This window comes from Aureococcus anophagefferens (assembly GCF_000186865.1).
Source record: "Aureococcus anophagefferens unplaced genomic scaffold AURANscaffold_17, whole genome shotgun sequence".
Lineage (NCBI taxonomy): Eukaryota > Pelagophyceae > Pelagomonadales > Pelagomonadaceae > Aureococcus > Aureococcus anophagefferens.
In genome coordinates, this window is record NW_008705577.1 from 669223 (window position 1) to 681546 (window position 12324).

Genomic DNA, 12324 nt, shown 5'->3' on the forward strand with positions numbered 1-12324 from the left:
GGCCCCGCGCCCGCCGCGGGCGTGGCCGCCGCCGGCGCGGCGACGGCGCGGTCCCCCGGCACGTCCGGCGGCGGGAGCCCGCCGCCGCGGCCCCTGGGCCTGCGCATGGCGAGCCGCACGGACACGACGGTCACCATCGAGTGGCGGCCGGGCGAGAGCGGCGCGGGCGCGGCCGCGTCCAAGGCCTACGAGCTCCAGTGGCGCCTCCGGGGCGACGGCAAGGCCCAGGCCGGCGCCTGGGAGTCCGCGAGCCAGCTCATCCTCAACACGACGTGCCGCAAGCGGAACCTGCGGCGGCGGTCGTGCTACGAGTTTAGGGTCCGCGCCGCGTCCGTGTCCGGCTGGTCGCCCCACAGCGACCCGCTGGTCATCACGACGCTCGCCGAGGCGCCCGGCGACGCCGCGCCCGCGCGGCCCGCGACGTCCCAGGCGCCGAGCCGGGGAAACGGCGCGCAGCGGGACCGCCGGTCCGCGGGCGAGCTGCCCGCGGTCGGCCGCCGCGCGGAAATCTTCGACCCGACTTCAATGGGCGCGTCTTCGAACGGTTCGACACACGTTCTTCGGTTCTGCGTCGAGCACTCGACGAGAGCGATCGATTCGTCCAAAAATCAGCCGCATCGACTTGGAATTGACCGAGATAGAGAGGTTTGAAGCTTTTGCTGGACAGGGCGTTCACCGGTTGATGTCCGCGCAGGTCGGCCGCCGGCCCGCGCAGGGCCGCGGGCCCTGGCAGTGCAGCGTCTGCAAGCGGAGCAACGGGCCCGGCGCGGCCAAGTGCAGCGTCTGCGGCACGAAGAAGGACTACGACTGGGCGCCCGCGGCGGGCAAGGGCGCGGCCGACGCCGCGCCGCGCGCGCGCCGCGCGTCCAAGCCCAGCGACGACGACGACGACTGGGGCCTCGACGGGGACACCTGGACCTTCTCCGAGCGCGACGTGCCGAGCAGGCCCGCGCGCGAGTCCGACGTCGACTACGGCGACGACGCGTCGGCCGCGGGCGGGCCGGCCTACGCGGCGCGGCCGACGTTCTGGCTCAACACGGCGGCGACGTGCCTCCACAACGTGCGCCGCGAGCCCATCAAGGGCAGCCCCATCGTCGGCCACCTCGTCGCCGACACGGAGGTCGAGGTCCTCGCCGAGGCGGGCAACTGGATCAAGTGCAAGTACCACCGGCCCTACAAGTCGCCCGACGGCGCGCCGCAGCCGCGGCGGCCCGACAAGGAGGGCTGGTGCCTCAAGTGGGACGACGCCTCCGGCGCCGTCTACGTCGTCGACGACGGCAACGCCTACCCGTCGTCCGGCGGCGACGAGGGCGCGGACGACGAGGTCATCTACGAGCTCCGCGACGAGGACAACCGGCTCTACTACTTCAACTGCTACACGGGCGTGAGCATGTGGGAGCCGCCGGAGTGGACCGACAGCGTCGACCCGGCGAGCGGCGCCGTCTACTACACGCACTCCGAGACGGGCGAGACGCAGTGGGAGCGGCCCTTCGACTTCGTCCCCATCGTCCGCGAGGAGCTCTACTCGACGCCCCAGGCGCGCTTCATCAAGTCCATCCTCTCGCCCAAGCGGTCCCACCACAACATGAACCACGCCATGCCGGGCGTCGGCCTCCCGCGCGTCTGAGCCGTAAGCGCGCGGCGAAGCTCGAGCGCGCGCGCGCGCGGCGGGGCCGCGTCGCTCGGCCCCTCGTGTGGTCGAAGCGTAGCCCGGTCCGGGGGGGCTGCCGCCGCCCGGTCCGCGTCCCCCGCTGCCGCCGCGGGTCCCCCCACGGCGCCCGGGTCCGTTACGCCGCCGGCGCGCTCGCGCCGCGCTCGCCCTACCAGTCCGCGGACCCCTCGAACTGGTTGCTGTTCGCCGGCGTGATGCCCTTGGTGGCGAGGAGCTCGCCCAGGGGCGAGTCGACCTTGATCTTGCCCGACATGAAGGGGTAGAACTTGCCCGGCGGGCCCGGGTTCTTCGTGAGCTCCTCCTTGACGATCTCCTCGATGACCTCGCGGCCGTGGGCGATGGAGTAGACCGTGTCGACGACCTTGGCGGGGACGACGACGACGCCGTCCTGGTCGCCGACGACGGCGTCGCCGGGGCGGACGGCGACGCCGCCGCAGCTGATGAGGCCCTGCGCCTCCCACGGCTGCATGACCGCCGGGCCCTGGCGCGGCGTCGTCGAGTAGGAGAAGACGGGGAAGCCGTAGGAGATGAGCTCGTCCGTGTCGCGCACGGAGCCGTCGGTGACGAGGCCGCCGATGCCGAGCTGCTTGAGGCGGAGGAACTTGATGTCGCCGCCGACCGACTCCCAGGGCCCGACGGACGCCATGACGAGGACCTCCTTGGGCCCGCAGAGCTCGAAGGCCTCGTACTCCGGCGACGCGCCCCCGGGCGGCTTGTCCGCCTGGATGTCGGGCCGCTGGGGCACGAAGTTGAGCGTCACCGCGCGGCCCGCGCACTTTTGGCCCGGCGCGAGGCCGCGCGCGCCCTCGATGTGCGCGCCGGGCCAGCCCATGACCCAGAGGCCGTCGATCAGCGCCTGGGTCGACAGCTCGCCCAGCTTGGCGAGCATCTCGTCGCTCACGGAGCCGCCGGACGCGGGCCTAGAGGCGGAACGGTGGGTCGCGCGGCGCGCGGCGCGCGGCGATGCGCACGGACGCCGGCGCCGCGCCCCATGGCCAGCGTGCGGCGCGCATTCGTCGCGACGAGCGCGGGCAGGCGGGAGCGGAGCGCGAGCATGGCTGGAGCGGAGTGTGTGTGTGCGTGCTCTGGTCGAAGCAGTGCGTCGTGACGAGGACTTCAGGATCGCGCTTCTTTGGCGGATTGATTTCCCTTCACCTTGAAGGTGCACGCGCGAGCGGCGACCGCCGCGACACGCCACGGAACGAGGCGCCTCGCGCTGCCTCGGCTCCGTTCGCGCGTCGTCGACGGCGCGGCGTCGACGGCGCCGAGAGCCGCGCCTCGCGCCGCGACGCCGCGCGACGACGCGAAGCGCGGTCTCGACGCGCTACCAGGTGTACCTCTCGGCCACCGCGTCGGCGCGGCCGTCCTGGCCGCCGCGCGCGCCCCCGCGGACGCGCGCCCCTCGACCCCCCAAGCACGCGCGGCCGCCGCCTTAGCCCGGCGCGTAGTCGAGGTAGAAGCCCGTCTCGGGCAGGACGTGCTGGGGCCGGCACGCGGAGTCGGGCTCGAAGGCCGGCGCCGCGGTGTCGAGGCGCGACGCGGCGTAGCGCTGGAGCGCCGCGAAGGCGTCGGACGCCGGCGGCGGCGCGGCGCGCTCCGGGAGCACGGGCAGCGGGCCCGACGCCGTGTTGAAGACCGCGGGGACGCCGTGGCGGTCGAAGGCGGCGACGAGGCACGCGACCTTGTCGTCCGCGGCGTCCCAGTCGCGGTAGTCGACGTAGACGATGTCCCAGCCGACGAGGTCGAGGAGCCGCCGCTTGAGCTTGGACCGGCCCGTGAGCATCCACTTGGCGTTGGCGAAGTAGTGCACGGGCCCGTCGAACTCGACCGCGACCTTGAGCTCGGGCTTGGCCATGTCGAGGCTCAGGCCCGACCGCGCCTGGGCGGGACGAGAGAGATTCGACGTCGCTCCAACGCGGGTGTGCCGCGCGCGCGCGTTCCATGAAACGCATCCACGCGTCGAGACCGTTCCGAGAGATGATCGCTCGTCGAACCATCGGCCGAAACGAGCGGAACGCGGCCGAGAGCGGAGCCTTTGAAGTCGGGACGTTCGCGCGCTCGTCCCGCCCCGGACCGCGCCTCGAAGTACTCGTAGGAGTGGGCCCAGCCGAGGTGGTCGAGCGCCGCGCTCACCTCGAGCTGCGTGCGGCTCCCGAGCGCGCAGTCCGACGTCGTCAGCGCGGCCTGGAGCGCGCGCGCCCACTCGCCGTCGAGCGGCGGCACGGCGGCGACGGCGCCGTCGAGCGTGAGGCGCAGGTAGGCCTGCTGGAGCTGCGACTTGGCGACGTCGTCGAAGATCGCCGGCGTCCAGCCCCGGTCTAAAAGCACGAGCCAGAGCTCGCGGCACGGCGCCGCGTCGTCGAGGTTCGAGAACGACCAGACGAGGTTCGCGAGCTCCTGGCTGCTCAGGTCGTCGAGCACGGCCAGCGCCCGGTCCTTGAGGGCCTCGAAGAGGCCGCCGCGGTCCGTCTCGCCCACGGCCGCGAAGGCCCAGGCGACGTTCGCGACGTCGACGGGCAGCAGCTCGTCGACGATCGCGCCGCACGCGGCCGCGAGCGCGTCCATGAGCGCCGGCGCGTAGACGGCGGCCTTGGCGTAGGACCAGGCGAGCGTCGCGACCTTCTGCGGGTTCGCGAAGCCCCGGTCCAGCGCTCTCAGTCGCGGCGCCGCGTGGCGCGCCGCGGCCTCGAAGAGCGCGACGTGCTCCAAATCGTTCGACGCGAACGCCCAGAGCGTGTTCGTCACGTCCTGCGCGTTGTAGCGGCCCAACTTCGCCTGGGCCACGCGCGCGAGCTGGAGGAAGAGCACCTGGGCCCGCTCGACCAAATTCAGCTTCGCGTAGGCCCAGGCCAGGTTCGCGAGCTCCTGCGACTTGAAACCGTCGAGGAGCGGTTCCGCGACGCGCGCGAGCGCGTCGAAGAGGGCCGTGTCCCGCGACCCGGCGCGCGCGTAGGCCCAGGCGCAGTTGGCGATGTTCTGGGAGTTGAAGCCGCGGCCGCAGACTCGGACCGCCGCGCGGCTCAGCGCCGCGAACGCGGGCGTCGCAAAGTAGTCCGCGTCGGGCCCGTCCTCGAGGCGCCGCTTCACCTGGGACTTGTCGTCGCCGGCCGGCGCCACCGTGAGCCCGATCGTCGCCAGCGCCCAGGCGCTGTTGGCGATGTCCTGGCCGCTCGGGCTCCACGCGGCCTCCTGGCGCACGATCTCGCCGCACATGGAACGGAAGAAGGCGTCGTGGCGCCGGTTCGCGAGCGCGAACGCGTAGAGCGTGTTGGAGCAGTTCTGGTTACTGAACTGGTCGATGATCGACGCCGCGAAGTCGCCGAGGACGCCGAAGAGCGCGTCGGAGCCCATGGCGACCTTGGCGAAGGACCACGCGACGTTCGACACGTTCTGCGCGCCGAAGGTCTCGGGCACGCCCTCGGCGACGAGGAAGGCGTCGACGGCGTCGAAGAGCCGGGCGTCGCGGATGTCGTTGGACGCGAAGGACCAGACCGTGTTGCTGATGTCCTGCGCGTTGCACGCGGGCAGCAGCGCGGCGACGCGCGGCGGCGCGCGCGAGAAGACGTCGGGCGCGTCGAAGCCGGACACCGTGAGCGCGTGGAGCAGGCTCGCCAGGTTCTGGGGGCTGAAGCCGTCGAGGGAGCAGGGGCCGTCGCCCGCCGCGACGTCGCAGATCTTGCGGAGGCAGTCGAAGTAGGCGACCTTCTCGTCGCCGTCGTGGACCTCGGGCCCCTCCGTGAGCCGCTTCGCGAGGGACCAGGCGACGTTGCTCAGGTTCTGCGGGTTGAAGACGCCGATGACGTCGTCGCGGGCCACGCGCGCGGCGATGGCCCGGAAGAGGCGCGCGTCGTAGTAGCCGACCTTGGCGAAGGCCCAGCCCGTGTTGCTCAGGTTCTGCGGGTTGAAGACGTCGAGCTGGCGCACCGACGCGGCCGCGACGCCGTCGAAGAGCTCCGGCACGACGACGCCCGCCGTCGCGAAGGCCCAGGCCGTGTTCGTCAGGTTCTGCGGGTTGAAGTCGCCGAGCTTCGCGAGCGCCGCGCGCGCGATGGCCCGGAGGAAGGGCTCCTGCGACTCCGCGCCGCACTTGGCGTAGGCCCAGACCGTGTTCGCGAGCTCCTGGGCGTTGTACTCGCCGAGGCGCCGCTCGCCCTCGGCGGCGACGTGCGCCATGAGCTCCGGCGCGCGGAGGCCCATCGTCGCGAAGGCCCAGACCGTGTTCGAGAGGCCCTGGCTCGTGAAGCTCCCGAGCTCGCGCTGCGCCGCACCGGGCAGGCGCCGGAGCGTCGCGAGGCAGTCCGCGTCGTCGCTCACCTCCGCCGTCGCGTAGGCCCAGCTCAGGTTCGCGACGTCCTGCGCGTTGAACTCGCCGAGCCGCGGCCCGCACGCGGTCGCGATCGCCGCGTACGCGCGCGCGTCCGTGACCTTCATCTTGCCGAGGCTGTAGGCCGTGTTGACGAGGTGGCGCGTCGTGAAGACGCCCGGCCGCGCGCCAATCTTGCCCGCGACGGACGCCACGAGCGCCTCGACGAGCGGCTCGCCGCCGCCCCGGCCGAGCCGCAGGCCCGCCTTGCTCAGCCGGTGGAGCGCCGTGACCTGGTTGAACGTGTTGAGCCGCGCCGGGCCCTCGCGCTCGACGAGCGCCAAAATGTCGGCGACGGTCTTGCACTTGCGCAGGAGCAGCGTGTTCACCTCCTTGTCGCGCGCGGAGGGCGCCTCGTCGCCGCAGCTCAGGCCGGACGCCGCGCCCCGGCCCCGGCCCTTGCCGAAGGGCCCGCCGCGGCCGCCCCTGCCCTTGCCGCCGCCGCACTCGACGCCCTTGCCCTTGCCGCCGTCGAAGCCGCCCTTGCCCTTGCCGCCGTCGAAGCCGCCCTTGCCCTTGCCGCCGTCGAAGCCGCCCTTGCCGCCGCCGTCCCAGGCGCCCTTGCCCTTGCCGCCGTCGAAGCCGCCCTTGCCGCCGCCGTCCCAGCCGCCCTCGCCGCCGCCGTCCCAGCAGGCGCCCTTGCCGCCGCCGTCGAAGCCGCCCTGGCCGCCGCCGTCGAAGCCGCCCTGGCCGCCGCCGTCCCAGCCGCCCTTGCCGCCGCCGAATCCGCCTTTCCCGCCGCCGAAGCCCTTGCCGCCGCCGAAGCCTTTGCCGCCAAAGCCCATCCCTTTCCCGCCGTCGAATAGATTGCCGTCGAAGCCCTTGCCGCCGCCGAAGCCCTTGCCGCCGCCGAAGCCCTTGCCGCCGTCGAAGCCCTTGCCGCCGTCGAAGCCCTTGCCGCCGTCGAAGCCGTTGAAGCCGCGGCCGCGGCCGAAGCCGTCGTTGCCGCGGCCGCGGCCGCGGCCTCCGCCGCCGTCGAAGGGCGGCGGCGCGTAGCCGCCCCAGCCGCCCGGCGGCATCGCGCACTCGCCGCCCGGGAATGCGGCGCCCTTGCCATCCGGGAACGACGGCGCCGCTGGCGGCTCGTAGCCGCCCCAGCCCCCCGGCGGCATGCCATGACCGTTCGGCGGCCGCGGCGGCGACGGCGCCCGCGGCTGCGGCGGCTGCGGCGGCGGCCGCGGCGGTTGCGGTTGCGGCTGCGCCGGCGGTTGCGGCGGCGGCGGTTGCTGCTTGCTGCTGCGCTGCTCGGGCGAGGCGCCTCGCCGAGAGCTGGGTTGCTGCTTGCTGCTGCGCTGCTCGGGCGGGTTGCCTCGCCGAGACTTGTGCTGCTGCGTTTTTTTCGGCGGCTCTTCGATGCCGTAGCCGCCGCGCGCGCGCCAGCGCGACACAGCAGGAGACGGCGATCGCGACCCGCTCCGAGCCCGCTTGCCGGAATAAGACGAGCTCATGCTGTCAGGCGAGGGTCAACGTCAACATTGAAATTCTCAACTCCTTGGCTCGAAGGGACGGACGGCAGCCCAATCGCGACGGAGGAGCCGAGCTCCTCTGACTCTGGTGCTTCCCCCCTGGTGCATGCGCACGGCGTCGGCGTCGTCTGCGCGCGGCGACTTGGCGCTCATGAGCGTCGGCGCGTCGCTCAACGGCGACGAGCTCACCGAGGGGCTGCTCGCTGCGGACGGGCGCGGGCGGGGCCCCGCGGCGCCGCCGGGCCGGCGGCGGTCGGCGTCGGAGAGCTTCCCGGAGCGCTTGCCGTCGCGGGACGGTAGCGTGGGCACGAGCGTCGGCGCCTGGGCGGCGGGCTTCGCGCGGCGCGGGTCGCTGGACCCCTTCGCGCGGGAGGTCGTCGACGGGGAGCGCGCGGCCGCGCGGCGCGCCGCGCTCGGCGGGTCGAGCCGGGACCTCGCGGGCCTCGGCGACGTCGAGGGCGCGGCGCCCGCGGCGCCGCCCGGGAGCCCCGCGGCGCCGCCGAAGTCGCGGACGGAGGTGCAGCTGCTGTCGTCGTTCGAGGCCCTCGACTACGGGCCGTCGATGTCCGCGTACCGGCGCGCGCGGCGCCGCGACCGGCGGCGCGCCGAGGGGGACGCCCTCGTCGCCTTCGCGACCCTGCTGGCCGTCGGGTGCATCGTCGGCACCTGCGGCTTCTGCGTCGCGCGCGGGACGACGTCCTTCCAGGCGCGGCGCTGCGCGGAAATCGACCGCCGGGTTTCGGGACGTCCCGACCAAACTTTGAAATTCTTTCGCTCGGTCACATCGAAGTCGATTCGGCTCATTTTTGGACGAATCGAGTGCTCTCGTCGAGTTCTCGAAGCACATCGGAGATTCTTTTGTGAAAACGTTCGAATACGCGAACATTGAAGTCGGATTCCGCGCAGGCGCGGCGCCTCGAGCTCGCGCGCTACGGCCCGTCGGGCGCGGTGACGCCGGGCGGCGTCGCCCGCGTGCTCGCCGCGTCCGCGGGCCTCGCCGTCGCGTCGGCGCTGCTCGTCGTCGGCGTCGAGGCCGCGGCCGCGGGCTCGGGCATCCCGGAGGCCAAGGCGTACCTCAACGGCGTCAACTACAGCCGCTACCTCGCGCTGCGCTGCGGCGCGGTCAAGGCCGTCGCCGTCGTCCTGTCCGTGGCGTCGGGCCTCGTCGTCGGGCGCGAGGGGCCCCTGATCCACGTCGGCGCGGTCGTCGGCAACGCGCTCGCGACGTGGCCCGGCGCGAACCGGCTCGCGCGGCTCCGCGGCGTGAATTGGACCTGGCAGCACCGCTTCCGCCACGACGCCTGGAAGCGCGAGTTCGTCGCCTGCGGCGCGGCCGCGGGCGTCGCCGCGGCCTTCGGGAGCCCCATCGGCGGCGTCGCGTTCGCGCTCGAGGAGGCGACGACGTTCTGGGACGCGGCGCTGACCGCGCGGGCCTTCGCGGCGACGGGCGCGGCGACGGCGACGCTCTGGACCTTCGAGGCGAAGTTCCCGCTGGGCGACGTCGACGACGGCCGGCGCCGCGTGCGGTCGTCCTTCTGGCGGCTGCTCAAGTTCGGCAGCTTCGGCGACCAGCCCGCGTACGACCTGCGGGATTTGCCCTTGATGGTCCTGGGCCTCGGCGTGCTCGGCGGCGTCGTCGGCGCGGCGTTCTGCCACTGCAACGTGCGCCTGTCGCGGTGGCGGCGCCGCCGCGTGCTCGGGCGGCCCGCGCGGCGCGTCGCGGAGGTCGGCGCCGCGGCGCTGCTCACCGCGGGCGTCATGGCGGCCCTGCCGGCGCTCGTCGGGAGCTGCCGCGCCGCGACGCCCCAGTGGGCCTGCAGCGCGACGGAGAACGGCCACTACTGCGGCGACTACTACGGCCGCGGCGCGCGCGGCGGCGCCGGCGGCAACGCGACCGCGTGCGCCTACGAGTGCTGGGACCGGTCGACCTACGAGCGCGGCGGCTGCGGCGAGGGCTTCTTCGACGCGGCGGCGACGCTGTCCATGCGGCCGAGCGACGGTGCGATCCAGGGCAGGACAAGAGAGCGAAATTCTCAACTTCAAAAGGCTCCGATCTCGGCCGATTTCCACTCGTTTCGGCTGATCTTTGGACAAGCGATCATCCCTTGGAGCGGTCTCGAAGCGTGGATGCTTGTTCCGGAACGCGCGCGCGCGGAACACTCACGTTGAAGCGACATTGAATCTCTCTTGTCCTGCCCAGGCGCGATCGCGGCGCTCTTCCACGACGACGACGTCGCCTTCGGCGCCGCGGCGCTCGCCGCGTACGCGGCCGCGGCGTTCGCTCTCGCGGCGCTGACCTACGGCGTCGCGGTGCCCTCGGGGCTCTTCGTGCCGTCGATCCTCATCGGCGGCGCCCTGGGCCGCCTCGCGGGCGAAGCCTACCGGGCCCTGGACCTCGTGCCCGGCGGCGTCCACGTGCGGCCGGGCGTCTGGGCCGTCTGCGGCGCCGCGGCCGTGCTCGCGGGCGTCCGCGCGGAAATCGACCGCCGGTTCGGGACGTCCCGACCAAACTTCAGAATTCTCTAGCTCGGTCAAATCGAAGTCGATTCGGCTGACTTTTGGACGAATCGATTGCTCTCGTCGAGTTCTCGAAGCACGGCCGAAGAGCTTGCGTCGAAACTGTCGCATATGCTCACATTGAAGTCGGGTCGAAGATTTGAATTCCGCGCAGGCGGGCGTCACGCGGCTCACGATGACGATCACGGTCATCGTCTTCGAGACGACGGGCCTCAGCGACCTCGCGCCGCCGCTCATGGGCGTCGTCTGCGTCGCCAAGACGCTGGCGGACGCGCTCGGCGGGCCGCGGTCCATCTACGACGCGCACGTCGCGCTCAAGTGCATCCCCTACCTCGACGACGAGTCCAACGGCGACGACGGCGACGCGGTCGTCGGCGACGTCATGGCGACGGCCGTGCGCTGCGTGCCCGACGTCGCGCCCCACGCCGCGGCGCTGTCCTGCCTCGAGGACACGCGGCACAACGCGTTCCCCGTGCTCGCGGCCGGCGACGGCGCGTTCGTCGGGCTCGTGTCGCGGCGCGAGCTCGCGGCGCTGCTGGCCCACGTCGCGGCCCTCGCGGCCGACCCGCGCCGGCCCCGGGGCCCCGCGGGGCCCGCGCCGGCCGACGCGTTCTCCTCGTCGCTCCAGAGCCGCGTCGCGCCGCTCCCGCCGCGCGCGGTCGCCGCGCTCGAGGCCGCGGCGCCCCCGCTGGACCGCCTCGACCTCCGGCCCTACGTCGACGTCGCGCCCGTGACCGTGCCGCCCCACTGCCCCGTGCCCCGCGCCTTCCGCATCTTCAAGGCCCTCGGCGTGCGCCACCTGCCCGTGCTCGACCCCCGGACCGGCGCCGTCGTCGGCATCCTCACGCGCAAGGACCTCCTCCTCGCCCACGGCGACGACCGGGGGAGCTCCTAACGCGGCGCGGCGGCGACTCCGGCGCGAGCGCGCGAGGGCAGGCGGGAAGACCTCGTAGCCCCATCGTCCAGGAAGGCGTCGAGGACGTCGTCGGGGAAGTCCTCCCGGCCGGAAGGCGCCCTGTTCGCTCGCCCTAATTCTCGCCCTTCACAAAATTCCCAGTGGCAGAAATTGCGAGCTAAACCTAACGCCCTGAAACGCCCTAAACCTCGCTCGGCCATGTTCCGCGCTATCCTCGACCAAGCGGCGGCGCTCCCCGGCGGCGATCCCTCGTCGAACGCCTCGCCGGCGGCGCGCGACCCCCCCGCCGGGACGGCCCCGCCACCGGTCGCCATCCCCCTCCATCTCCTCGGCGCGCCCCGCGGCGGAGGCGTTCGAACTGCGGCGGACGAGGAGGCGGGCGCGCGCGCGTCCCCCGCGTCGCCGCTGCGGCGCCGCCGCGCGCCGCCGCGCGCGCGGCCGACGGTCCGCGACGTCGTCCCGCTCCCGGGCCAGAGCATCGACGAGGCCCTCGAGGAGGCGGAGCTCCGCTACATCGAGGACTTCCCGGAGGAGTTCCAGGACGACGAGCGGGCGCCCGCCGCCGTCGACGCCCCGCGGCCGGAGCGCGCGGCGCCGCGCTCGAAGCCCGACGCCGACGGGGCCGCGCCGCCGGCCGCGGAGCCGCTCGCCGGGGCGTCGCCCCCGCGACGGCGCCGGCGCCAGGCGGTCCCGCCACTGGCGCCGGCCGCCGCGCCGCCGCCACCGACCGGCGGCGGCGCGCCGCGCGTCGAGGACGAGGACCGCGAGCGCGTCCCGCTCGGGCCGCGCGCCGCGCGGCTCGCGGCCGCGGAGCGCCGGACCCGCGAGCTCGAGGGCCGCGCCGCGGCGAGCGCGCCGTCGCGCGGCGTCGAGCGCGGCGCCGGCAAGTACCAGAGCCGCCTCCTCGGCGACCGCCGCGACGCCGCCAAGTTCGACCGGCCGCCCGACGAACGCGCCGCGCCGCCGCCGGCCGCGCGCGCGGACGGCGCCCCGGAGCCGGGATGGGACCGGCCCCTGAACCCGCGCCAGGTCGCGCGGATCCGCAAGCGGCGCCGCGACCTCGACGTCCTGCGCTCCGTCGGCCGGCTCCCCGCGTGGCTCGACCCGCGCGAGGGCCGCCGCGTCGCGAAGCCCAAGACCGAGAGCCGCCAGAGGCACGCGAGCTCGCGGCCGCGGACTGAGAAGGGCGTCTTCATGACCCGGGCGCAGCTCGACGCCGAGGGCTACGCCCGGGACCCCGCCACGGGAGACTGGTCCAAGCGCGGCCCCGCCGTGCGCGTCGATACGACCACCCGCCCCTCTTAGTCGGTGTTTTTATTGTACCCAACGCGACGGAGGTGTTCGGAGTCGACGTGAACCGCCCCGGAGCGCCCCCTGCGCCATCGTGCGA

At 74.1% G+C, this 12324-nt stretch overlaps 2 protein-coding genes across 2 annotated transcripts; one reads left to right on the top strand and one right to left on the bottom strand.

Moving 5' to 3' along the window:
• Positions 1-1820: 1820 nt before the first annotated feature.
• On the bottom strand, positions 1821-7147 carry AURANDRAFT_65882 (hypothetical protein; the record flags this gene model as incomplete). Its single annotated transcript, XM_009040896.1, has 3 exons — positions 1821-2592; positions 3166-3551; positions 3806-7147. 3 exons carry the CDS (start codon positions 7145-7147, stop codon positions 1821-1823), a joined length of 4500 nt encoding a protein of 1499 aa, XP_009039144.1.
• A 359-nt stretch (positions 7148-7506) lies between these two features.
• On the top strand, positions 7507-12255 carry AURANDRAFT_72054 (hypothetical protein; the record flags this gene model as incomplete). Its single annotated transcript, XM_009040867.1, has 5 exons — positions 7507-8237; positions 8408-9500; positions 9702-9967; positions 10173-10823; positions 11310-12255. The coding sequence occupies 5 exons, from the start codon at positions 7608-7610 to the stop codon at positions 12237-12239; spliced, it is 3570 nt and encodes a 1189-aa protein (XP_009039115.1).
• Positions 12256-12324: the final 69 nt, after the last annotated feature.